A 27,774-nucleotide genomic window follows, 5' to 3' on the forward strand; every position below is an offset into this window, starting at 1 on the left:
TTGATCCCACAACACTGGGTTCGACGTTGCATTGAACACCTTGGCAGGCACTGCCAGTAGTGTCTAAATCACTGTGATTTTTATTTTAATAATATCCCTTTATCTAAACCGCAGCTAATCTACGAGATTTTAATGTCCACTGGCTTTGGGTCTGGCAAATAAGCCGCTTTATTGCAAAACCAGAAGGGAAAGCTTGGGGACGCTATAAGGGTTTGGCCTCCAGAATATATTTCCTATTAAATGTACATTTCTCGCGTATGGGGAGCCCTTTGGATGGCTTGGGAAACTGACTGCGGATTAGGTATAGACCCATCATGCTGGAATAGGATTTTGTCATCTCACCTCTATCTCTCAGTTTCTGCCAGCATTCGGGAGAACTCACTGAAAATGACTCACTGGTGGTACTGAACCCCAGATCGGTTATCACATATGTTATACTTGGAGGGGCCCTTGTGCTGTTGGGACTGTGGAGAGAGAGGCACTTATATGATGTGGGAATGTCCAAGGGTTTGGGGACATAAGCCATGAAGGAGAGTTGTTTAATTATTGGATGGGAGATTTACCTAGATCCTAGATTATATCTACATTAAATATGCATATTGATTTAAATCACTTTTAATTACTTCTTTGATTTCTGACACTATTTTATTGTATTAAAATTTGAATTCCATGGAATGCGAATTGTAATTCGATAGAAGAAGCCATGAAAATACAATTTGAAATATATCTATATTTAATGTGGACATGCCATGGACCACGTGAAGGATGCTTGCGGACCGCTGGTGGCCCACGGACCACAGTTTGGGAAACCCAGATTTAGTGTTGCTGTTGTATTCTAATTGTAGGTAGGCTTGGGAGGGGGTGTCTCCTCCCCCGATAAAGGAGTCATAAACAAATAAAATAAATAAAATAAATAAATTTTAAAACCCTGTATAAACAAACAAAATATCTATTCACATAGCTTGTATCTAAAATGAATAATTAACAATACCACAGGGGGTTGCCCCTTAGGGATTTCCGAGGGCGAGGGCGCTACCCTCTTCTATTACTTTTTCTTGTTGTTTTTTAAATTTGTTTTCTGTTAAACCAGTCTACAGGAGACTGGTGGTGGGGAGGGCGTGTGGTGCATGTGTAGTTCCTGCACAGGGTGGGAGCCTGTGCAGTGAACTGGATGATAGGAGAAAGTCGCCAGATGCCTTCAGTCTGTAACTGGCAGAAAGCTGGCCCTCCCTGGGTGTGAGACAGGCGTGGGAGTAGATGGGCCCTGTGTGAAAAAGTTTGAATGGGTGTGACTACTCCCAGTCCTCGCAGAGGCCTACTGGGATAATTCGCTCCGGCAGGCTTTGTTGGTGGCTCGTGTTGAGCCCATATTAGGTGTTTATGAGGAGTCTTAGTACGGAGGAACATGGGTGATGCCACCCCAATTTCAGTGATTACGGGCAGAGGGAAGTATAGCCATGGGGATGTGGTGAATTACCATAGAAGGCAAAGGCAAGGCTATCTGCGCCTTGTTCCTTGCTGCCACTCCTCTCATGGATGTGTTCCTCGTTGCTCATCTGCTGTGCCCACTGGCCTGTATGTGGTGTTGTTTAACGCCAGATCGGTACATAATAAGACCACTCTCATCCATGACTTGATTGTGGATGAAGGTGCCGATTTGGTGTGCATTATTGAGACCTGGGTGGGTGAGCTTGGAGGAGTTGATCTGACCCAACTTTGCCCACTTGGATACTCAGTGCAGCACCAGCACAGGCTGCAGGGACGGGGGGGGGGAAGGAGGAGTCGCTGTGGCCTACAGAACTTCCATCTCTGTCACCAGGAAACCACTCTGTCTTGAAGCTGGCTGTGAGGGCCTGCACCTGGTGTTGGGCAGAGGAGACAGTAAACTAGGGTTGCTGCTGGTGTACCGTCCACCCTGCTGCCTGGCAGCTTTTCTGACCAAGCTGGTGGAAGTCATCTTGGCTGTGGCATTGGAGGAGCCCAGAATGATAGTGCTGGGTGACTTCAATGTCCATGCTGAGGCTGCCTCTAGTGTTCCGACTTGGGACTTCATGGCCTCCATGACGACCATGGGGCTGTCTCAACTTGTTACTGGCCCAACACATAGGGCAGGGCATACCCTCGACTTGGTTTTCGCTCCAGATGGAGGAAGGGGTGGTCTGGAGATAGCGGGGGTGGATGTCACCCCATTGTCATGGTCAGATCACTTCCTGGTGAAGTTTAGACTTATGACTCTGATCCTTCCCTGCAGGGTGGTGGACAGATTAAGATGGTCTGCCCCTGGAGCCTAATGGAATACACTGGATTCCTGAATGCCCTGGGGGAGTTCCCAGCAGATAGAGCAGGTGACCCTGTTGAAGCCCTTGTCACGCTGTGGAACAGCGAGGTGCATCGGGCTCTTGACACGGTTGCCCCCAAGCGCCCTCTCCAGCACTGTGGAGCCCGGCTTGCACCTTGGTACACCAGTGAGCTAAGGGCAATGAGGCTGGATGACGGCTAGAGCGCAATTGGCGAAATACGTGCTGTGAGGCTGATTGTTATGATGTTATAAAACATCATAACCGTGCCTACTGTGTGGTGGTGAGGGCGGCGAAGAAATCCACTTCTCTGCCTCCATTGCATCCTCAAGTAGCCGTCCAGTGGAGCTTTTCTGTATTGTCAGGGGTCTGTTGACCTCAGCTCCAGGAAATGAAGTCTTAGACCCTTTGGAGGCCCACTGTGAATTGTTTGCAAGGCACTTTGAGGGTAAAGTTGCTCGCCTCCGTAGCAGTCTTGATGCCCCATCCACATCTGCTGTAGTCCCCAATGAGGTGTCCAGTGCAACGTCTGCTGCAACTTCTTGGGAACGGTTTCAGTTGATGCGGCCTGATGACGTGGACAAGGTGCTTGTGATGATGCGGCCAGCAACGTGTCCTCTCGACCCTTGCCCTTCTTGGCTTATTAAAGCTTGCTGAGGGGGTCTGACCGAGTGGATCCAGGGTGTGGTCAATGCATCATTGCGGGAGGGAGTGGTTCCAGCTGCCTTGAAAGAGGCGGTGATCCGACCACTCCTGAAAAAGCCCACCTTGGACCCATTGGTTTGTGACAACTACCGACTGGTTGCAAATACCCCTTCTTAGGGAAGGTGATTGAGAGGGTTGTGGCGCAGCAACTGCAAGCACTCTTGGACGAAACAGATTATCTTGGCCCATCCCAGTCTGGGTTCAGGGCTGGTTATGGGGCTGAATCAGCCTTGGTTGCCCTGATGGATGACCTTTATCGGGAGAAGGACAGGGGGAGTACGACCCTGTTATTCTTACTTGATCTCTCAGTGGCTTTTGATACCATTGACCACAGTATCTTTCTGGGTCGACTTGGTGAGCTGGGTATTGGAGGCACTGTTCTACAGTGGTTCTGATCCTATCTCCAAGGTCGCTCTCAGAAAATAGCATTGGGTGGCTGTCTTTTGGCCCCCTGGCAACTGTGCTGTGGGGTGCCGCAGGGTACCATCTTGTCCCCCATTCTGTTTAACATCTATATGAAGCCCTTGGGAGCAGTCATCAGATACACTGATGATACCCAGCTCTATTTCTCCATAACATCTGAATCGGGAGAGGACGTGCAAGCCCTGGACCGCTGCCTGGACTCGGTGGTGGGCTGGATGAGGGCCAATAAACTGAATCTGAATCCTAGCAAGACAGAGGCGGTGTGGGTTGCTGGTTCCCAAGTTTGGATAATTGGTCAGTTGCCTGCTTTGGATGGGGTTGTACTCCCTCTGAAAGAGCAGGTCTGTAGTCTGGGGGTGCTCCTGGATCCATCTTTGTCGCTAGAGGCCCAGGTGACCTCTGTGGCTAGGAGTGCCTTTTACTAGCTTCGGCTGGTGAGACAGCTGTGGCTGTTTCTGGACAGGGATAGCCTGACCACTGTTGTCCAAGCACTGGTAACCTCCAGGCTGGATTACTGTAATGTGCTCTGTGTGGGGCTGCCCTTGAGGTTGGTCCGGAAGCTGCAACTGGTGCAAAATGCGGTGGCGAGACTGCCTCACTGGGGCAGGGTATTGCCAACATGTCACTCCGCTGCTGAAAGAATTGCACTGGCTGCGCATTTGCTACCGGGCCAAGTTCAAGGTTCTAGTTTTGGTATACAAAGCCCTATACAGCTCGGGACCAGGATACCTGAAAGACTGTCTTACTCCTTATATACCCAGTCGATCACTGCGCTCTGCAGGTGAGGGCCTCCTGTAGATACCATCTTATCAGGAGGTTCGTTCTGCACAATATAGGAAACGGACCTTTAGTGTGGCAGCACCTACTCTGTGGAATTCCCTCCCTTTGAATATTAGGCAGGCACCATCTCTGCTATCTTTTCGGCGCCTTTTGAAGACTTTCCTCTTTCAACAAGCCTTTTAGGTTGAGACCTATCCCAGTCTGCGTCTGTGTTAGAATTGCTTAATATGTTTTTTAATAATGTTTTTAACGCTGTTTTGTTTTAATGTATCTTAAGATCTGTTTTTATGATGTTTTAAAGCATTTTTAGCTCTTTGTTTGCCGCCCTGGGCACCTGCTGGGAGGAAAGGCGGGATACAAGTTAAATAATAAATAAATAAAATAAAATAAATAAAAAATCTAAATGTACTGCCTTCAGGTCGATTCCGACTTATGGCGACCCTATGAATAAGGTTTTCATTTATTATTTTTTTTTAAAAAAAACAAACCTGCATAAATAAATAAATAATCTATCCACGTTGCTTTTATCTAAAACAATCAATTACATTTTTCTTTAAAAAGAAACAAACAAACCCGCATAAATAAATAAATAAATAAATAAAATGTGTGTCCACATTGCTGGTATCTAAAAAGAATACTGTAATTACATGTAATTTTATATTTTAAAAAAGAGACATGAACGCGCCCCAGTGAAACCAGCCCTGGGTGTAACCCTGCCCTGCGCCTCCGCCTGAGCCTCTCGCCATTTGGCGCAACCAAAGAGCCAAGCGTGGCTGGCGGAGCTCAAACTTGACCCCCTTGCGGGGGGGGGGCACCTGGCAGCCCTCCAGGCCGCGTCGTCGTCCAATGGAACCGGAAGAGAGCTTCCCAGCACCGGGAGAGGCGGGGCCGCCGGGCCAGGAGCAACAGCCGGAGCCGGGCCAGGGCACAGCGCGCGCCCGGCCGGACAAAGGGAGCGCACGGCTGGCCGAAGGGGGCGCCGCTCGGGCCGGGAGGGAGCGCCCCGAGGACGCCGCCGAGGTGAGCCGCGGGCGGGAAGGAGAGGTGCCGGGGCTCACGCGCCTCGCATCAGACTCTTTGCTGGGAGGACGGGGGGGAGGAGAAGGGGCACTCTGCACATGGCCAAGGGGCGCGGCGCGCCTGGCCCACCACCTCCCCAGGAGGGATCCACGGCACTGGGGAGCGAGAGAAAAGCTAAGCCTTGGGGGTGCTCTGGCTCAGATTAAGCCCTCCTCCCGTTGCCCTCTTCCCTCTCTCCACGGTTGCCCCCCCAACCGCTGGAGATTGGAAGCCCTGCGGGGGGGGGGGGGTCGAACAGGGGCAGGAGGCTTTATTTTGTGGATAGCCTAGGCGGGCACTCTGTACATTCACTGCATTTGTGCATACTGGTATGTACACATATGCAGATGCCTGTAATGTGGGTGTGTATGTTTGGTAGATATGTATGTATGTATGTGTGGCTATATGAAGTATAGATAGATGGTATACATCTGTCTTCGTGTACGTATCACACTCTGTCAATGTATATATGTATGTATGTATCAATACATGCACACATGCAAGATACACACAGAAATATATATATATATATGAACACACAATCAATGTACGGGGGGGGCTATTACAGTGACGTTGCAAATATGAAACCTGGACGTGGGCTTGTTCGTGGCTCTAGTTTCCCAGTTCAGAATTCCCAGTGTTTAGCTGGAGTTAACGAGGAGAAGCTTCAAGTCTATGAAAACCTTCATGCAGTTATTGCAGATTTATACATAACTGCCTTTCTGCTGTTGGCAGTTTCAACATACGAGCACAAACCAGCGGTACAAAAATAGGCTGACTTCAGGAGCTCGCTGGCTTCTGCTCTCCCTGGGGGGCACGCAAGTCTTAAGCAGCGCCAGGGAAGGTAAGTGATCATCCCAGGAAGATCATCAGTCCAGAGTGAGGGGAAGGAGAGAAAGATTTCCTGTGTAGGAAAAGCACTTGCTTTGTCTGTTTACTCAAAAGGCAGTTGAGGCAGCCTTATTTTTAGGCACTAGCCTAGTAGCCACAGGCTAAAAGAATGAGCAAGCCGGTGGAGGAAAGGCAGAGATCTCCATATCTTCTCTACTGCACCCCAGCAGGCTAATAAAACCTTTTGCAGGCTAGTAAGTTCTGTGGGCTGATTTAAAAGAATGAATTAAGAGGGGCAGGCATGATAGACGGTTTATAAAAAATATGAATGTTGTTGACAGGGACTAGGGAAGAGGCATAGTTTTCTCCCACTCGTATGAGTCCAAACACCCCCATGATACCAGGAAACTCAGAACTAGAGCAGAATGGAATATCTCAAACCAAGAAAGCTGGACAAGGAAGTTGAGCACTGGCAGTGAGACTCCCTCCTGCCCTGAGAGCAGCAGGATAGCTTAGGGGGACACAGGACAGGCTGCCCTCCAATATCTCACTGCTGTTTAACTTAGGGAGTTAAAGTGTAGCTTTAACGCTGTGCACTGAAAAATGTCAGTCCCGCTTGTGAGTGCAACTGGATGGTTAAGCGACACTAAGGAACAACTAGTTCGTATTAAGTTATCTTGAGGAAAGCTTAATGAGGAGAGTCACCTGATAAAAAGAAATCAGAGTTGGTTAACTGCACAAGTTTTAACAGGTTAATTTGTAGAGTAAATCCTCCTAATAAAATAATAGTTTTGAAGGGAAAAGCAGACACTCTTTGTTCTTAGATGGTGCATGTTGATGTGGCAGCCGCTAGCATCTTGGAAGAGGATTTCCCTCTAGTGTGAGAACAGAGAGGGAATGCCTCTTCTCAAATGGGCCCTGCAGGGTCATCAGTACCATATTAGAAGAGGCCTTCTCTTTCATCATCATGGAGGACCAGCAGATACGTAGGAAGTTCCCTTTCATAGAGTCAGATTATTGGACCACCTGGCTCAGAATGGCCTCTGCATCGACTGGCAGAGGCTTTCCAAGGTTTCAGGCAAGAGCGTCTCTGAGTCCTCTGTCTGGAGATGCTGAGGACTGAACCTGGGACCTTCTGCGTGCAAAGGCGTGCTCTTCCCCTGAGCTACGGCTTCCACATGATAGCCATGATGGCACCTGGACGCAGCATGCAGCAATCTTGGGAGAGGCATTCCTGCTACATTTGTGTATGTATGTGAGGTGGCGGTGGGACGAATGCCTCTCCCAAGATGATTCCTCCTGAGATTGCTTAACTGTGGTAGACTTTGGCAATGGGATATGAATTAATGCCCGGCACATGTTGCACAATTGTTTGACACACAAGTGACTGCATCTCCTCATGCCACATGTCTCAAGTTGTGAAAACTGCCGTTGACTACCATTGTCTACTCAGTTGTTGTTACGTGCCTTCCAGTTGATTACGACTTATGGCAACCTTATGAATCAGCGACCCCCAATTAGCATCTGTTGTGAACCACCCTGTGCAGATCTTGTAAGTTCAGGTCTGTGGCTTCCTTTATGGAATCAATCCATCTCTTGGTTGGTCTTCCTCTTTTTCTACCCCCTTCTGTTTTTCCCAGCATTATTGTCTTTTCTAGTGAATCATGTCTTCTCATGATGTGTCCAATGTATGATAACCTCAGTTTCACCATTTTAGCTTCTAGTGATAGTTCTGCTTTAATTTGTTCTAACACCCAATTATTTGTCTTTTTTGTGGTCCATGGTGTGCGCAAAGCTCTCCTCCAACACCTTATTTCAGATGAGTGGATTTTTCTCTTATCCGCTTTTTTCACTGTCCAACTTTCACATCCATACAGAGATCAGGAATACCATGGTCTGAATGATCCTGACTTGAGTGTCCAGTGATACATATTTGCATCTGAGGGCCTTTTCTAGTTCTCTCATAGCTGCTCTCGCCAGTCCTAGCCTTCTGATTTCTTAACTATTGTCAGAGCCAACTTTAAAATGAGGCATCCCCAAACAGTGAAAAAATCCAGATCCCCCCCCCCCGGTTTAAAAAAGGGACTTCCCTCTTCTTCTGGATTTAGAACCACAGCCTTCCAGCCTCATGACAGGGATATTTCCTCGTTGGCAAGCCCCTCTGAGTTCAACGGGACTCCTACAAAGAGAGGCCTTTCCTAGCATGTTCCCTGCCACCTGTGGCTTTTGTTAAGAACTTGGATTAAAAACCTATTTTTAATTTATCTGCACCCAGTTAATCAGCAACACCTTTTTAAATCAAAGAGAATGAGCTTGGGAGGGACTGAATTTTATTATGAGGGAAAGAGGAAAAGCAAGGAATTGATACATGATTGGTGGGAGTGTGTGCACAGGTGGTTTATTGCTTTGTAATGAATTAAGTGAGGAATTAATAAAATAACCTCTTGATGAAGTCATAATCCAGTTGGATAATATTACTGTAGAAAAAGTTAGACTGCAGTCCTTACCCCACTTACCTGGGAATAAGCCCCGCTGAATTCTGTAGGACTTACCTCAAGGTGGAAATGGTCAGGATTGCTCTTTTTATATATCAGGGCTGTGGAGTCGGTATGTCAAACCTTCGACTCCGACTCCTCTATTTTTCTACTGCCCGACTCCGACTCCTTCATAAATGGAAATGTATATTAATGTATTAATATTAATAAATTAATATTAAAATTAAAATATTAATTTTATTTTGAAGTTGGAGTCAGTACATTTCTACCGACTCCGACTCCACCCAAAATTGCTTCCTACTCCATGACTCCGACTCCACAGCCCTGATATATACAGTGCCTTGCAAAAGTAATCAGACCCCTGACCAATGCTCTCATATTACTGAACTAGAAATGGTACACTGTAATTTCATTCTGTATGATATTTTATTTTGAAACGCTGAAACTCAAAATCAATTATTGTAAGGTGACATTGGTTTTATGTTGGGAAATGTTTGTAAGAAACATAAAGAACTGAAACATGTTGCTTGCATAAGTATTCAACCCACACACATTAATATTTGGTAGAGCCACCTTTTGCTGCAATAACAGCTTTAAATCTTTTGGGGTAAGTTTGCACACAGTGTCAGAGGGATTTTGGCTCATTCTTCTTGGCAGATTCGTTCCAGGTTGTTTGGATGTCGCTTGTGAACCACAATTTTCAAAGAGCACCACAGATTCTCAGTGGGACTGAGATCGCAACTTTGACTGGGCCACTGTAGGACATTCACCTTTTTGTTCTTGAGCCACTCCAGTGTTGCTTTGGCCTTGTGCTTGGGATCATTGTCTTGCTGAAAAGTGAATTTCTCCCAAGCTTCAGTTTTTTAGTGGACTGAAGCAGGTTCCCTTGCAGTATTTCCCTGTATTTTGCTCCATCCATTCTTCCTTCGATTTTAACAAGATGCCCAGTCTCTGCTGATGAGAAGCATCCCCACAGCATGATGCTGCCACCACCATACTTCACTGTAGGGATGGTGTGTCTTGAGGCATGGGCAGTGTTAGGTTTGCACCACACATAGCACTTTAAGTTTTGGCCAAAAAGCTCTATCTTGGACTCATCTGACCACAAAACCTTTTCCCACATCACAGCTGGGGCACTCTCATGCCTTCTGGCAAACTCCAGACGTGCTTTCAGATGGTACTTTTTGAGTAACGGCTTCTTTCTTGCCACCCTCCCATACAGGCCAGTGTTATGCAGAGCTCTTGATATGGTTGACTGGTGCACCATTACTCCCAACCACTGAACTCTGTAGCTTCTTCAGAGTGATTGTTGGCCTCTCTGTGGCTTCTCTCACAAGCCGCCTCCTTGTTTGAGCGCTGGGTTTTGAGGGATGGCCTTTTTTGGCAGTGCCTGGGTGGTGTGATGCAGCCTCCACTTCCTGATCATTGATCCAGCTGTGCTCACTGGGATATCCAAACACTTGGATATTATTTTGTATCCTTTTCCTAATCTATGCATTTGTATTACATTATCTCTCACTTCTGTAGAATGCTCGTTGGTCTTCATTTTCCTTCAGATCCACAGCCTGACCAATGATCCAACAGTGAGGTTTTTATCCTGACAATGTGACAGCAACTTTAATGGTTCACAGGTGGAGGCCAATGGTAAGGTAACTGTGTCCTCAATAGGGCAATTTCTTTCATCTGTGTAAACCGGGAGCTTCCACAGCACAGGGGTTGAATACTTATGCAAGCAACATGTTTCAGTTTTTTTCCGTACAAACATTTCCCAATGTCACCTTACAATAACTGATTTTGAGTTTCAGTGTTCAAAATAAAATATCGTACAGAAAGAAATTACCGCGTACCATTTGTAATTCAGTAATATGAGAACATTGGTCAGGGTTCCGATTACTTTTACAAGGCACGGTGTATATTTTATTTATTTATTACATCTATATCCCGCCTTTCTTTTCATGATTGAAACCCAAGGCGACTTACATATGGTTCCCAGGCGGTCTCCCATCCAGTCACTGACCAAACCTAACCCTGCTTAGCTTCAGCAGGGTGCTGGCCTCATGTGCCTTCAGACCATAAGCTGGGACCTGTGTATTGCTGTGACCATGCCTGCTTGCAGGCTTTGGCCACGCCCATGTTGACCTACAACCCTTGGCAGGTTGGCCATGGATCAATACAGCCTTTGGCACAAAATAGATTAGCTAGCCCCTCAACTAAGCATAGCAAGAATGGAGAACTTGTGGCCCTACAGATGTTGCTGCAACTCCCATCATGCCTGACCACAGGCCTGTTGGGTGGGGTGAGGTAATGGGAACTGGAGCCCAAGAACCTTTAGGTCAAGGGTGCCCAAACTGAGGGTCACTGACCCCCAGTGGACTGGGAGCTTCATTCAAGTGGTCCACAGCTGTCTGTGCCTTAGTAGTTGAAGACCGGAGACAACAAATCCATCTCATTAAAATATTCGTATAGATTTTTAATTTTATTGGATTGCTTCTTTTTTCAACTTTACTGTATCCTATTATATTGCAATTTTAATTCTATGGAATCCAAACTGTGATGCGATACGTAAGAAATAAAAGCAGCAATAAAAATGCAATTAAAATTTTATATATATGCACACACACACACACACTTTTACAAGCACTAGGACAGGCAGGACCTATTACATCAAACAGAACATCACCTGTAGGTCCTGCAATATAATTTATGTCATCGAATGCAAAAGACCAGGATGTCATATCCAATACGTTGGAAAAACCACATGCTTCAGAAACCACAAATCAGCAATCTTAACAAAAAAAGTGGAGCAACCAGTTGCAAAGCATTTTAACATTGAAGGTCACAGCCTATTGGACTTTTCCATAACAGAGACAGAGATGCCAGCAGATCCAGCAGCATTGACCAAAAGGGAGAACTTTTGGATATACTCTCTGGACACATTGGCACCACATGGCCTGAACCTGGAGGACAGTACCAGCATCACTTAGCTTCTGCAAATGAAGCCCCTCTGAGCATTCCATCCTCAAAGCTCCATAACTGCCACCTTGGTAACAGCATTTATATGTTGGCAGCTGATGAAGGCGGAAGCTGAAACGTTTTGTTAATATAATAAAAACCTCTGTTTGGTTAATCACAATTGCGTTCATATGTTGTTATGTGATTAACAGAATCCTTATAGGGATCCAGAGCAAGCTTGAGTGAAGTTCTGTTTGTTGCTTTCAAAATTGTGTATATATATGTGTGTGTGTGTGTATTATATATATATATATATATATAAACGTAATTGTGATTAACCAAACTGAGGTTTTTATTATATTAACAAAACATTTCAGCTTCCGCCTTCATCAGCTGCCAACATATATATATAAAATTTAACAAGGACCTCCAAGACCCATAGCCACTTTCAAGCGGTCTGTGAGGAAAAAAGGTTGAAAACCGCTGGTCTTGTGGGAGGCCGGTTGCTCATCTCTCGTTTATGGGACTTCTTTGAAATGTGTTGGAGGAGAGCTTGAAGGCTTAGGGTTCATATAAAACACAATAAAACAACATTAGCAAACTAAATATCAATCCATCCCACTCTATGTCACCAAAAGGTGCCTACATTTTTGGTGGGGTTTTTTTGGTGGGGGGAAATTTGCACAATTGGCTAAAAGGAAATTCAGTTGCAGGATCTTGAATCTCGTGGTTTTTCACGCATCTTACCTTCAGGGGATCTTTGTACAGTGGCCTACAGTGGCCCTCTTGCCACTCTGAGTTGTGTGTGACAGGTGGAGAGGGTGTGCATCATAGAGCTGGCAGGGAGAGAGTGGTGCCTTCTGCTCTCCACCATAGAGAGGCTTGGAAAAGGATGGCTTTCCATTTATCTTTAGCTGTTCAAGACTGCACATGGGTCTCTCTAGGCTTGTCTCCCACAACTGCGGGAAAATCATCTTTCAGGGAGACTTGTCTGGCATTACTCCTGACGACTGGAAGCATGCAAATGGACATCACTGCCTTTATGTACAAGCCATTGATCCACCTAGGGAAGTCTTGTTTACTCTCACTGGCAGCGGGACCTCAGGGTCTCGGGGAAAGGTCTTCCCTGTCGGTGCTATCTCAGCCGTAGAACTGGAGATGCCAGGAACTGAATCTGGTGCCTTCTGCATGCATCTTGTCCAAGGTCAGCTCCTTGTAGGGTTGCCAGGTTCAGGGCCTGTGACTGATCCTGTATCTTTAGCAGAGCTTGAAAAAGTTACTTTTTTGGACTACAACTCCCATCAGCCCACTCCTGTGGCCATGCTGGCTGGGGCTGATGGGAGTTGTAGTTTTAAAAAAGTAACTTCTCCAAGCTTGATCTTTAGGAAAAGAGAAAGTCAGCCAAGTGGAGGTGTTCTTGCCACATTGTAATGAGAAAAACCAGAAGGTGGAATTCTCCCTTCCCCCTGCACAACTTTTAAAGATACAGAAGACCTCTTGGAGGCCGGGATTGGCAACCAAGAACACCTGCACTTGGCTGACTTTCTCTTCTCCTAAAGATACAGGATCAGTCTCAGCCCCTGAACCTGGCAACTCTAGCTCCTTGTAGCAGGCGCCGCAAAGGCCAAAACAAAGGATGGAGCAGAGCCACAACAGCAGTTGTGGCTGGTGCTAATAGCAGCTCAGAGCTGAATGACATCTCATTAGGGCAGGGGAACCTCTGGCCCGCCAGCCAGACATGGGCCACCAAGCTTCCCCATTTGGCCCGCGAAGCCATTTTGGGCAAACCATGCCCGCCCACCCTATAGCTGATGTCCTACAGGCGTGCAGCAGGCAAGGGCAGGGCCTGGCCCAAAAGGACATTGCAGGTGCTGCCGGTTGAGAGCACCTGCAGAGCCCCCCTTGCACAGGTTCTGAAGCACCCAGCAACCGGCTGGCTGTCAGCAGCATCGAAAGCATTGCACAAAGCAGGACTGGACTCCTGCGCATCAGCTGATACCTTTGTCTTGTTTCCACCCCGCCTAGCCCTGGGGTCACGTTCTTGCTGGGAGGTCTCTCACACACAGGAGTGACCTTCCCTCACATCAGCTGATGCACAGGGAGGTCAGTCCTGCTCAGGTCAGGGGCATGAGATGATACCTTGCAGGGAACTCTCTCAGACACCCAACCCCAGTGCTAAGCAGGATGGAAGCCCCTGCTAAAGGGTCCGCCTCCCTTTGTCTTAGCAAGCATCATTTTCAGTCAAGGCACTGCTAAAGTGAAGGTTTCCCCCCCTTCATTTAAAAGAAAAGAGAGAAAAAACACCTTTGTTTTAGCAGAGTTTTGCTGCCTGCAAAATGCTTTGAACTCCCAACATGCAAAGAATCAAATTACCTGACATGATTTGTGACATCAGGTGATTGGCTGGCACGCAGCCCCACCCACCTGGCAAATTTGGCCCACAAGGCAGATCCTGATAAGGATCTGGCCTATGGAGCCAAAAAGGTTCCCCTGCTCTCGAATTCAAAACAAACATCATCACCCAAGGAAGACCTAATAAAAATTACTAACTCAGCAGAGATCAGGCACAGATGGAGAACTTTCATGCAAACACAAACCCACTTCCTGTTCATCAGCTGGGCTACAAGATGCACTTGGTGCAGCCTCCTCCCAAGTAGACCTCTGGTTCCAGAGGGTCCTTGCAGCCATGTGAGGACTCTCCAGCAATTCTGTGTCACTCACTGGGCCTGCCTTCATCTTGGCTCCCAGGAGGGAGAGAGTAAAGGGGGAAGAATCTGGATCCACAGTCTGGGGGCTCATCCAAGGCCTCAGGGGAGTGACTGAGTGAGCTGGGGTGTTTAAGGGGTTCTTCAGGCATGCTGGGGCTTTCCTGGGATCCCTTACAGATAAGGATCTTTCCTCTCGCCTGCAGTCGGAGATCCTTTTAAGTGCAGACATCTGAGATTGAACCTGGGAGCCTTATTTCATTCATTTAGTCCAAAGTTTTTATACCCCACTCTTCCACCACATCAGAGCACAGCTTACAGTATAAACAGTAGTATAAAATAAAAAAACAGAATAAAATCATCCATCCATTATGAAAACGGCAACCGCCTGTTGACCATTGAACCGCACTGTCACTGAGTTTGTTTTCCATCAAGTCTGAAAAACTGTAACTAGGGGGAGTTATGTCTTTGCCCAGTCTGGGAACGGACTGCCAAGGCCTTTGCTATGGTAGCCATCGCGATAAACTGGGAAAAGTTCTAGCAGCTATCTGTGTTAAGCTGTAGTCTTCTGAATATTGCCTCTGAACTGTGAGGCTGGTCTTCTGTGTATTGCCTCTGAACTGAGAGGTTCTCTTCTGTGTTTACCCTTGAAGAGAGAGGCACCAGAAGGGGGGTGACTGAAGAAACTCTACATGTATTTACTCTTAAGCCTTTGGCCATAATGTCTTAATAAAGACTCTTAACATGCTCTAATGCTCTGAAGAAGTTTCTTGCTCAACTTAACTCCAACGTAATGTATGCTGTTTTACACAACAACGCTCACACGTCAACACCGCCTAGCCCTAAGTGCAAGTCGGCACCAGGCTCCAAAGGGATGGATAAATATTTCGCCTCTTGCCTAAATAGATGTAAAGTGGATAGGGTTGCCAGGTTCAGGGCCTGAGACTGATCCTGTATCTTTAGAAGAGAAAGTCAGCCAAGTGCAGGTGTTCTGGCAACTCTGTAACGGGAAAAACCACAAGGTGGAATTCTCTCTTCCCCCTGCACAACTTTTAAAGATACAAAAGACCTCTTAGAGGCTGGGCCTGGCAACGAAGAGGTCTTCTGTAACTTTAAAAGTTGTGCAGGGGGAAGAGAGAATTCTACCTTGTGGTTTTTCCCATTACAATGTTGCAAGAACACCTGCGCTTGGCTGACTTTCTCTTCTCCTAAAGATACAGGATCCCTAAATGTGGAGGATTATAAGAGGATCCCTGAAGATGGAGCAGCCCAAAGGGGCCCATCTAGCGTAGCGGCCTGTTCTCAGAGCGGCCAGCCACATGCCCCAGTGGGAAGCCCACAAGCAGGGCTTGGGGCAGTGGGACTCTCCACAGATTTGGAGTTGAGAGGCATGCTGCCTCCAGCCATGAAAGCTAGTAAGTAAAAGTTTATTACAGTCAAAGACCAGACAATCATACAATTATGCAGACGGTAAAAAATATTAAATACCACATAAGAAACTAAGCACTTTCCTTCCTCCATTCCTTTGAATCAAGGAAGTTGTACTAGACATGCTTAAAATAAGGGTTTATAAACTAACTATAAGTATCCACGTCGAAAATACAGATAGTTTCTCCAAAATACTTTAAAAAGAGGACCCAAGCACAGCTGGGAGGATTACACACTGAAATAAAAAGGCCAGTAAGAAACTTAAGTTGGGAAGCTACCAAAGAGTTTCTAGTACGAATAGCGGCGGCACAAAAACTAGCGACCTTAGTCGTTATTGAAGAAATGCGATCAGACAAAAGATGGTCCACTATTACGGATTCATCTCTGGCAAAAGAACCTTGCAAAATTGGGGAAATTAAAGCGGCTCATAAGTCACGATAAAAAGGACAGTAGGGTAAAACGTGACTAACCGACTCCACTGCATCATTATCACAAGGGCAGAACCGTTCGGCGTATTTAATTTTTTTAAACCGGCCCTCCAAAAGAGCCGAGGGTAGAATATTGAATTTTGCCAGAGTAAACGCCCTCCTGAGTTTTGGGACTATAAGATTAAACAAATAGCAGGCTGGGGCAAATATCCTTGTGTTGTATCTGAGGGAAGGGTATGCCGTCACTCTGGTTAAGTGGGTTTGCAATTCCAGATCATAAATTTGTTGGTAAATAAGAGATTTTGCTTTGGGGAAACCCAGCAGCAAAATCGCAGGAAGAGAGAACCCTAATGATAGTAATTTAGTTGTTAGGGACTTTTTCCAATTGGAACAAAAAACATCAGTTAATGTTAATGGGGCCAAACCCACGGGTATAAACAGCAATTTTAACCAGAAATTAATTTTAAGCAGCCATACACGGGCCTCTATTGAAATGAGTCCCACTTCCAAGCAAAGAATGGAATTGGGAACACACAAAGGAATGCCGAAAATCGCTCTCAAAAATTTAGTCTGAACTATTTCAAGGGGCGCATAATTATCATAAATACCTATTTGGGCACCATATAGCAATTGCGCAATTACTTTGGTCACAAAAATTTGGATGGCAGAAGGCACGTACTGTCCTCCTTTATTATAGTAAAAGGAGAGGAGCGCCTTTACTGTTCTGTAAGCGTTGTTCGTAACGTGTTTTACTTGGGGACGCCAGGATCCTGAGGAATGAAATATCATCCCAAGGTATCTGAAAGATGATACCTGGTCTATAGAACGATCAGTGATCTGCCATCGATGTTTTAATCTTCTTCTGGAAAAAAACATGACTTTTGATTTGTCATAGTTAATTTCCAGAAGCTCTGTTTTACAGTAGCTAGCAAGGGTAGTCAATAATCATCTCAGTCCCACAGGAGTCAAAGAAAGAAGAACATCATCAGCATATAAGAGAATGGATACCGGCCTTTTGGACAAACTGGGGTAGTGTGTTCCTATAGGTGATAGAGTTTTTACCAGGGAGTTGATATACATGTTAAACAGCATAGGTGCCAAAATACATCCCTGCTTAACACCTTTGAACGTTGGAATGGCCTTAGATAGATGACCAGCTCTATTGCATCTAATTCGTAAGTAAGTAGATTCATATAGACAACGAATTAGGGCTAGCAGGCGTCTATCGATAGTGGTGGACTCTAATTTTTCCCAAAGTTTAAGTCTGGGAATCAAATCAAAAGCTGATTTGAAATCGATAAATGCTGCATAGAGGGCTCCTCGGTGGGGCGATGTATATTTTTCTATCAGATGGGATAGGACAAGGCCATGATCCATCGTGGAACAGCCAACTCTAAATCCCGCCTGCTCTTCTGCTGGAATGTTTTCCTGTTCCATCCATGTTTGAAGTTTGTCACTTAAATGACTGACATAAATCTTACTGATGATATTTAACAAACTGATCGGTCTATAATTGGCTGGATCAGATCTGGCACCTTTTTTAAAGATTGGAACAATTATAGCCAGTCCCCAGTCCTCTGGGATGACAATATCAGAATCAATATATGTAAACAAAGTGGCTAAAACCATTGCCCACCAGTCAACATTAGTTTTAAAAACCTCAGGGGGAATATTATCCAATCCTGGTGCCTTGCCTATTATTAGTTTGTTGATCAGGCTGACAATTTCCTTAGGAGTAACAGGCGGCCATTTGGGGAAATTATGACCCTGGGGCTTACTAAGTTGATGGTAAATTCGTTCACCCGCATAAATTTTAGTAAAATAATCTTCCCAAGAAGCCACAGATATATGGTAATCCAGATTAGATGAGGAATTGGGCCACTCCTTTGCCACCATTTTCCAAAAGGTAGATGAATCCTTTACTTTAGATGCTTCTAAGAGGCATTGCCAGGCTTCTTTTTGAGCTAAAGCTTTTTTAACTTTAATTAAATGTTTGTAACGTTTCTTCTCCTCCAACCAATGTAAAAATAGTAAGGAGGAGTTAGAAACTCTATAAGCTCTATATTTTGCAATGAGAAGTTTCTTCTGAGCAACACAATCGTGGTCAAACCAAGATTTGGAAAAAAAGGTAGATCTACGGGGCTTAGGTGCCAATTTAGGTAATAAATTCTTTTGAAGGACCATAATCAATTGCTGGAATGTGTCTAGAGCCGAATTCGCAGAGGTTGCATCAATAAGCGCATAGTGCAATGCAAAACAACAATCAGAATTTAATAGCCCTTTTAAATCAGATTCCAATATGGCCAACCATCTGATGCGTGCTGCTCGAACTTCAAATTCTTCAATAAAAGTAGATTTTTGTTCGGCATAGATGGTTTGATTGCCACAAGATAGAGCAAGGGCTAAGGGTAAATGGTCGCTTTCAGGGCGATTATCCACAGAACAAGCATATACAGCATGAAAGAGCTCTTGGGAAACTGAGAAAAAGTCAATAGTAGAAGCTCTATTTCCAGCTAAGAATGTGAGTTCTCCACTGGTATCTCCGTTGGCTTGGCCATTTACCAAAGTCAGATTAAGATTGTTCAGCATCTGCATCAGGCAAAATCCAGAGAAGTTAATGCCTTTGTCTTTTGAGTGTCTAATCGGGATATCGAACGTTCCCCCTGTTGTTGGCAAGGGTGCATTGAAATGGGTAAAAAGGGCTTTATTGGTGGAACCTATCCTTGCGTTAAAATCTCCCGCTAAAATCACCATAGCAGCCAGAAATCGAATTGTAAGCTTGGCAATATATTCCTCCACTCTTAACATTGTTGCTTTTGCCAGTTTTATTTGACGACATGTGGGTAAATAGACATTTATTATCAGTATCCGAGCCCACGTGAAATCAAGAACTATTGAGATAGCCAGCCCTCCCAGTGCGTCTGGATTGGTGGTACAGGCTCGTAAGGTGGTAGAGATGAGCAAACAGAGGCCTCCTTTGGGGCGTCTACCTTTAATGCTTGGAGTGGCAGCCAACGTATATGACTCATATCCATTCAGGTGAATTTCCTCACATGACCATGTTTCCTGCAGCAAAATGACATCATATTTTTTAAGATAGTCCAAAAAATTTAAATCTGAGGATTTATTCTTCCAACCAGAGATGTTCCATGATAGGAATACCAATTTTGCCTTGAGATGCTTATCTGATTGTCAAGTTGAGAAGGATTGAGTAGATGGAAAAAATGGCCTTGTTGCTGAAACAGATGGTATTTCCAGCAGAGACTCACAGGGAATAATTTCCTCTATAGATGGATCGACCCTACTTACGTTGGATATTACTGGCTTCCTAATAGGTGGTAAGCAGTTTCCAAGGCTGCCCACCTTCTGTGGGGAGCCCATTTCGTTGTCCTCGAGTCTTCTCATATCCGTCCACGAAGAAGGAGCAGCTTCCACGTTGGGGAGAAAAAGCTGATTCCATTTAAGATGAGGCCGTGTCATATTTAAGGCCATTTTGTTCATTTCAGCAGAAATCAAAATAGAGCGAGTACTTTTTTTAGCTTCAGTTGGTCCAGATGTCCCGTCCTTTAGGACTTCTGGGAGCTCCACTTGTAAGTTAACAGTGTCCTCCTTTTTGGGAAGTGTTGGCTCGTTATTCACCTCGTTGACCAACAGGGTCATTCTGGATTCCAGAAGAAATTTTAAAGAACTAAGTCTTGTTATAATTTCAATTTGCTCTGCTGAAGGCAAACTAGAAAAAGAGTTCAGTAGCATTTTCTCCTCCTCGATGGAAGCTGAACAAGCCGTCATGGCTAGCATCTCATGCCCCTGGGGGTCCTTTGTAAGCTCATCAGTAGAGCCCCCAAAGATTCCCTGGAACCGAGTTTGAAGGACCCTGGCAAGGTGAATCAGCAAGCACCCTTGAGAGTTTTTGCAGTTTCCGTCACAGGCTTTCTTTGGCTGTGTATTCAATGATTAGTAGTATTGATTGCGTTTATTAGTTGCTTCTTCACGTAAAGTCACCCAGAGCGACTTGCAATAGGAGCTCTTCAGCTTTTCCTGGGTCAACCTGCAAGGAATTGTCTGCAGGCTGACTCTTCTGGCTATGACATCACAGCCTAATTTCTGAGTTTTTTTTGGTCCCCCCCTTTTTTTACTTTTCCCTTTTCTTCCCTGCCCTTGTTTTGGGCAACATCTTGCCTGGTGAAGAGTCCTGGAGAGCTCAAAAGCTTGCTCGCTATTTTGGTTGATCTGAAGAACAGGATTGTCTAACTGTGGCTTTGGGCGCTGTTTTTTTTTCTCATGGACCAGCCTTTGTTTCTTATGAGCCTTTATGCTGTGGACTCTGTACCTGCTTAAAAAGCACCTTTCTGTCTCCAAGGTTCAGTAAACAAGGAAGGGCTCCTTAAAACAATGGACCCCTTGCCCAGCCTTTGGAAATTGCAATCCCTTCCCTAAAAGCAAATGACTTCAGAAGATGAAATGACAATGTCTGCAGAGGGGAAGGGAGCTGGCCCAGGAGAGTTACTCAGCACCAGGCGGGCAGGATGAGTTGTTTGACCTGATTAACAACTCTCTGTGTGGGCAAATCCATTTTCTGTTTCTTTCTGTGTGTTTTTTTAATACGTTAGCAGAGCTGCTGAGGTTAGAATAGCGGAAGTGAATTGGCTTGGAACAGTTTTGTCTGTTATTTCTTTCTTTTTTTTATCCTAAAAGCAGCAATCAGTCACATCCAGACACATTTTCCCCCTGCCTGTCACCAGCTCATCATTGTTCCTCAATGGCCACAATGGCTAAAAATACATCTTTGGCATGAGTGACAGATCACATGGAGCTGCTGGCAGCGCTGGTGTTTATAGAAAGCGTGCACAGTTTGGCAGTCTCAGGTCTTGGCTTTGAGAAGGGGTGCTGTGGGGAAGGTGTGTGTGGGGCCTCTGACTTTCTGGGATGCCCCATGCAACATTCTCTTCAGTGCCATTGTCTGCCTATCTGTTTCCGGGCCCAGTTTAGCCTTTCAAGCCCTAAATAGTTTGGAATCAGGTTGCCTGCACCTGTAGCAGGCTGCCCAAACTTTTAAGATCGGCATCTGTGGCCTGCTCACTGAGATTAGTGAGTACCAGGGGCAGGGACTTTTTCAGTGGTGGCTCCACATCTTTGGAAGAACCTCCCGTGGGAAGTACAGGTGCCCCTTTCCTCTTTGCTGGCCTTTAGGAGGATTTTAAAGGCTCATTTCTTCCAGTCTATGCCTGCTTCACTTTTGTGTACTGTGCTTTTAATTGCCATCTGCTAATTTTAATATTAAAATTATTTAATATATTGAATAATATATATTCATATATATTGAATGTTTATTGTTTTTATGGTTTGATTATTTACTCTGCATTTTAAAGTATGCTGTAATCTGCTTTGTGAGGGTTTTCACACTGAAAGGCTGTCCAGCAGTCTATTAAAATAAATAGCCGATGATGATGATGACAATGACTGCTATTACTATTTTTTTTTTTTAGTTTTCTACCCCAACCTTCCCTCCCAAGGGAGCCCTGGGTGACTAGCAACAATTAAATAAGATGTAATCATGTTAAAATCATAATAAAAACAATAACTCTGAGACAGATATTGGAATACAAAAAAGTAAAACAGCAGATAAATGTTAAACAATACTTTTAATTTTAATATTTTAATTTTATTGCTTCAGTATGCAGTATGAGGGTATCTCACAAAAGTGATTATGTTTAATGGCTCTCTTAAGTATTGTGCATTTGTGTATTTGTATATATTCAGTTTGGTCTATGACCATCAATAAAAAAATCAATCAATCAATCCATGTTAAAAGCTGTCAAAGAGGGAAATGTAACATAAGAAATTGCCTTATACTGAGTGTGACCATTGGTCCATCTAGCTCCGTATTGTCCACACTGACTGGCAGCAGCTTTCAGACTGGGGCCTCTACCGGCCCTACCTGGAGATTTCAGGGATTGAACTTGGGACCTTCTGCGTGCAAGGCAGATGCTCTGTCACAGAGCCACAGCAGACGCTCAACCAATGAGCTGTTCTTTGCAGGTTAATCCTGTTTGCTGGCTTGTTTATGAGGCTGCACTAGGTAGATGTTTAAAACTAGAGCCTGCAATAGCCGGTCAAAGCTTTTGCACATATTGGTGGTGCCTTGGCTGTGCACTGATGTGCCTTGTGGGACTCTCCAGGCCCTGCATCTCAGAGCTGGGATTGGGTGAGAAGGTGAATAGGAGAGGGAGGCTGGCTGCATGTCACTCCTGGAGTCTGTGTGCTTCCAGGAGCCATTTCAGTGTTGAATTGGGATGTGTCACTGGGTTTCAAACTGTGCTTCAATGGAATGCCGGGGAGCCTGAAATCATGGATGAGAAAGTTGTGGAGCACCAGACGTTGTTGGACTCCAACTCTGATCAGTCTTGCCAACATAGCCAGTGGTGTCCCTCTTCCTGAAGCATCCAGGCGGCCATTGTTGACCAGGGGATGCTAGGCTTCTTCATAGCGTGAGATGTGACCCTGGAGGTCATCCATTTCAACCCCCTGCTCCATGCAGAATGCAACTACAGTGTCTCTGAGAGTGGGCTGCCTGCTGCTTAAATACCTCCAGTAAAAGACAGCCCACTGTTCACCTGAGGCTGCCTGTTCCACTGCCAAACAGCTCTGGGGAACCTTTGGCCACTAGAAATGCGAAGGCCTGGAGAAAAAATGGAAAAATTTGGGGAAGGGGGTCAAATGAGAGAAAAAAAAACAACAACTCAGGAAACAACTCCCCTCCTGATTCTTCCAGTTTTTTTCTAGGCCTTCCCATGTCTATTTGGCCCTTCCAATGTTGCCGAACTACAACTCCCATCTTCCCATTGGCAAGCGTGGCCAGTGAACAGGCATGATGGGAGCTGTAGTTCAGCAACATCTGAACATCCCTTACATTTGTCTCACTGTGAGGATGTTTCTCCTAGCAGCTGGTTGGAATCTGCTTTAATTCTAGTCCTGCCCTCTGAAGCGCAAGAGATCAAGCCTGCTCCATCTTCCATGTGAAAGCCCTTCCAATATTTGAAGACTGCGATCGTGCCTCTCCTTGCCCCCGCTGTCCCCTTCACCTGCTCCAGGCTAACCACTCTCTGTCGTCTTGTGGGGCCAGCCTTGGGCTGATGCAGTGAGCTCGCTGTTATGCTGTTATGGAACAGGGGTGTGCGGCCCTCTTTTGGGTTCCCCTGTGATGCTGCTGTGTCGGTGCGGTGCAGGGTCTTTTGCAGATCATGTTGTGGCCCCAGGTGTCCATTTCCCTTGCACCAATTTCACCCAGGCCTCCTGCTGAAAGCCTAGGCTCTTCTGACGGCCTTGATTTTAAACTGGCGTGGCTTCCTCTCACTCCCACACATTTGCCTTTCAAAATAACCACGCCCAACGTTTGCTGCAACTTTTGAAAATCCAAGAGGAAAAGATTAAGGTGCTCCACTTCGCTTCTTTACTTTCATTGTGTACATCATACAGAAAGAGAAGACAACCCTGGCAAATATTTTCATAGTCGGAATGTATTCAGCTGATACACATAAAAAAGTGGTCTGAAAGCAAAAGCATTTAAGTTGTTGTGTACTGTCAGGATTTGTGGGTGACCACCAGATTAAAATGTTAATTGTTCTGTTAAATGTTAAAATTCTGTTAGCCAGTGTGGTGTAGTGATTAGAGTGCTGGACTGGGACCTGGGAGACCAGGGTTCAAATGCCTGCTTAGCCATGAAGCTCACTGGGTGACCTTCGACCAGTCACTGCCTCTCAGCCTAACCTACCTCACAGGGTTGTTGTGAGGATAAAATTGGGAGAGGGAGAACCATGTTTGTATACCACCTTGAGCTCCATGGAGGAAAGGTAGGATATAAATGTAATAAATAAATAAATACTCCATTATTATATTTTTTTAATCTACACATCTCCTGCTTATTTTGTTAGCGTATTTCTTGGAATTAAGAAACTCTGCTAAACCTCAGCGGCCTGATAGCTCACATCTAGTCTTGCAAAGGCTGCTTGTCCTTAGAGGTAAGATATTTATTTAGCAGCCCAGGCTCACTAAAAAAAACTTGGCAGTAAGTGGAGATGTGGTGATGGACTGATATGCTGATGTTATTATTTCTTTAGAACTTGCATGCTCAGCTTCTCTGTTTGCCTTATTTGGTGATAAATTGCTTAGGAAGAATCTTGGGGGAGGGGGAAGGCAAAGCCAGGGGATAACTTTTTGGAGATGTAGCCTGAAAACTGGGCATCTCCTGGCTCCTACGGAAGTGATGGGGGCATGAGTGACCCTAGGAAGAGCCCCATAGCTGACTCAGGCCAAAGGGGACCCATCTAGTCCAGCATCCGGTTCTTTTCACAGTGGCCAATCAGATGCTCAGATGGGGAGCCCGCAACCTGAGTACAACAGTGCTCTCCTCGCTTGGGATGCCTGCAGCAGTTCTTCAGAGAGCACATAGTCTTCATAGCTAGCAGCCATTGACCGCCTTGTCCTCTTCCATGAATGCACCTGAACCTCTTCTGAGGCCCTTTTCAAAGCTGGCAGCCATCACTACACCTTGTGATAGTAAATCCCATAGCCAGTTATGTGTTGTGTTAAGGATTGTTTCCTTTTGCCTGTCCTGAACTTCCCACCCAGGAAGAGGCCGGAGCTATTTTGTCCTACCAGGACAAGGCTCAAAATGGCAGCCATCTCACAGCAAGGTTCCAAGGCCCCTAGCGTGCGGCCTCTCTCTGCCTATTGGATCTGACGGTGGCTGGTTACGGCTTTGGGGCCCCCACAGCTTTTTAAAAAAACCTCTCTTTTCCTTTGTGTTCCTAGGCGTGAGTGAACATGAAGCTGAACGAGAGGAGTTTGGCTTTCTACGCCACTTGCGACTCCCCCACCGACAACGCTGGCTTCCTCTACAAGAAGGGCGAGCGGAACACAGCCTATCACCGGCGCTGGTTTGTGCTGAAGGGGAACATGCTCTTCTACTTTGAGGACCGGGAGAGCCGGGAGCCCGTGGGGGTCATCATCCTGGAGGGCTGCACGGTGGAGCTGTGCGAGTCGACCGAGGAGTTTGCCTTTGCCATCCGGTTTGACTGTGCCAAGTCCCGCACCTACGTCCTGGCGGCAGAGAGCCAGGCCGCTATGGAAGGCTGGGTCAAGTCCCTCTCGCGGGCCAGCTTCGACTACCTGCGCCTGGTGGTGAGGGAACTGGAGAAGCAGCTGGAGGAGATGCAGAGGGGCCTCTCCAGCTGCCACCGCGTCCAGCGGAGGATGCCGCTTTACCGGAAGAACAAAACGGCACCCAATTTGGGGCTGGTGGCTTTAGGCCCAGACATGCCGCAGGAGAAGCCAACAGTCCCGATTTGTGTCCCGGTGAAAGAAAACGGCTGTGCGCTCTGGAACAATTCCGAAGGCCCAACCAGCCTGCTGGCGGGATTCCCCCAAGCTGATCCATGGGGCCCAAGAACCGGTGGGGACAACAGCTCCGAGGGGGGGCTCAAGCCACCACTGTTGCCCCCTCGGAGAAGGGCCCTGTCTGGCAATTCATGTGGCCCCGGAGGCCCCGGCTTTGACGGTCCTGTGTATCCAAGCATGGCTTGTTTCTCCAGACTGCATGACCGGTACGGCAGGGAGATACGGGAACTGCGAAGGGCGTGGCTGGTGGGGCAAGAGGATGGCAGTCTGTGAGCAGACTCTCCAGTGGAGGGGGTGCCGTTGGAAATGCTGAGCCGGGCTTTGTGGGAGGAATGGAGGCATCAGCTGCTCTGAGTCATTGTCAGCTCCTGGAACCTTTGCTCACTGCTTACTAGTCACCCATGCCGGCCTCCCGCCCAGTTCTTGGGGAAAGCTCCAACTTGGGGCCAGTTCAGATCTTCCCGTTGCCGCCCTCCCCCTAGCCCTCCAGTTCCTTGCCATCCTTTTGTGCCTGGAAAGGCCCAGCTTGATGTGATCACTGCCGGCCTTCAGCTTGTTAAAAATAAAAAGGGCCTACCTTTACAAACCCGTCGCTGCCTGCACCATCCAGGGCAGACAGTAGCCAGGCAGGCCAAGTGCCCGCCTCTGCACTCTTGGAGGCTTTGACGCTTCTTGCACCGGTCCTCTCATCGCCGGCAACAGTTTCTTCAATGGAGCTGGCTGCCTGCTGATGTCTACCCACCACCAAACTCTTCCAAAGTCACCAGCTGAGCACAGGGTGGCCTTTTTTTTCTACTCCTGGGGGTGGGAAAACATGTTTACTGTGCCGAAGTTGGGATCAGAATCTTCCTAACCTGGTCAGTTTGGCTCGGCTCGCCACCGGAGCTTTGAAGGGAAGCAGAGATCCCTCCTGGTTCTGAAATCATGATGGAACTAAGTTGCAAAAAAGAAAAGAAAAGGCCACCATCGTTTCACATGCTGTCACCTGGACTTCTGCCGTGGTGCATTAATGCAGAGTTGGGTGTTGGGAGTCCCAGTTTATGCATGGGATGGCCAACTGTATCGTTGGTTAAAGGTGAAGGTAACAAGCGTGGATATGGAGGCTGGAAGAGAGGAAGAAGGCTGGGGTGTCCAAAGAGGCCCCCAGAGACCACTGTTTTTGCACACTCCTCCGGGCAACTTAATTCACTCTCACCATTGAATGGAACTGGTTTGGGTTAAGAGCACGTCGACACTACATCTGTAAATTTAATGCTCAACCTTTTGCCTCCCCCTCACCCCACCCTAGGACTTTGGGGGAAAAGCATCCACTAAGAGTCTGAATAAAGGGCAGCTGTCACATTTTTTCCTGGTTCTCCGACGATCTAAACAAAAATGCAGTGTTCACCCTACTTTCTAGCTTTGAACATGGTGCAGTTCAAACGTGGCTGTGATAGACAAAGAGCAGGTTGTGTTTATTCACTGAAGGAAAGTCTGTTTCCTAACATAGAAGAGTGTTGCCTGTGCTACGGCTGCTGAGGGAACTGCACAGTGAAATTGAGAAGTTGCTCTCTCTCTCTCTGTCTCTCAAGCTTATATTATCCCATCCCCAACCTTTTCCCTATTTAGGATTTTATATAGTACTTTTCAAGTGCAAAGAGCATTGATTGTACTACAGTCGTCACGACAACCCTGGGAGGTAGGCTCATTGTGATCGCATTCATACATGCCCATTGCTTCTTTACTCTTGATTGCTAAAGAGCGAGAGGTGGCATGGTGTAGTGGTTAGAGTGTGGAACTAGGACTGGTGAGACCCGACCTCAGTCTGCCATGAAGGTCCCTGGGTGACTTGGGACCTGTTATATTCTAACTTACCCTACAAGGGTGTTGTGAAGATAAATTGGAGGCTGGGGAGGGAACTTTGGATGTTGCCCTGAACTGGCCTGTAGAATCAAGCTGAACTGTTTGTATTCAAAAGCTACCTTCTGCCTCCCTCTAAGATCCAGTACAGAAATTTGCTCTCTGTGCTCCTCTTGCACAGCCCTTTGGCAAAACAAACGCCAGTTGGGTCGCTCACCTTCTGTAGCGATAGCCAAGCAGATATCCAACTGGGAAGTAACCAGAAAAAGCAGGCACCTTTCACCCAGGGTGAGTATGCGGGGTGGATCTTTACTTGCCAAAATGCTAGGAGAAGCGAGGGGGGGGGGTTGGCAGGACCTGTAGCCATTTTTGGCCTCTGGGGAGAGATGGAGGCAGCCTGGGCTACGGGCTGGATGCAGGGGCTTTAGTTTCACAT

At 46.4% G+C, this 27,774-nt stretch overlaps 1 protein-coding gene across 2 annotated transcripts; it reads left to right on the forward strand.

The window, feature by feature from the left end:
- Positions 1-4,931: 4,931 nt before the first annotated feature.
- PHETA1 (PH domain containing endocytic trafficking adaptor 1) lies at positions 4,932-26,843 on the forward strand. 2 transcript variants are annotated; one of them, XM_061602936.1, is made up of 3 exons: positions 4,932-5,225; positions 6,000-6,108; positions 24,915-26,843. In XM_061602936.1, exon 3 carries the CDS (start codon positions 24,927-24,929, stop codon positions 25,770-25,772), a length of 846 nt encoding a protein of 281 aa, XP_061458920.1. In that variant the 5' UTR covers positions 4,932-5,225; positions 6,000-6,108; positions 24,915-24,926; the 3' UTR covers positions 25,773-26,843. The 2 variants fall into 2 exon arrangements, with proteins under 2 accessions (XP_061458920.1, XP_061458919.1); XM_061602935.1 differs by lacking the exon at positions 6,000-6,108 and having other exon boundaries at positions 4,933-5,225.
- Positions 26,844-27,774: the final 931 nt, after the last annotated feature.

Source organism: Rhineura floridana, chromosome 19 (genome assembly GCF_030035675.1).
Source record: "Rhineura floridana isolate rRhiFlo1 chromosome 19, rRhiFlo1.hap2, whole genome shotgun sequence".
In the NCBI taxonomy this organism is placed as follows: domain Eukaryota; kingdom Metazoa; phylum Chordata; class Lepidosauria; order Squamata; family Rhineuridae; genus Rhineura; species Rhineura floridana.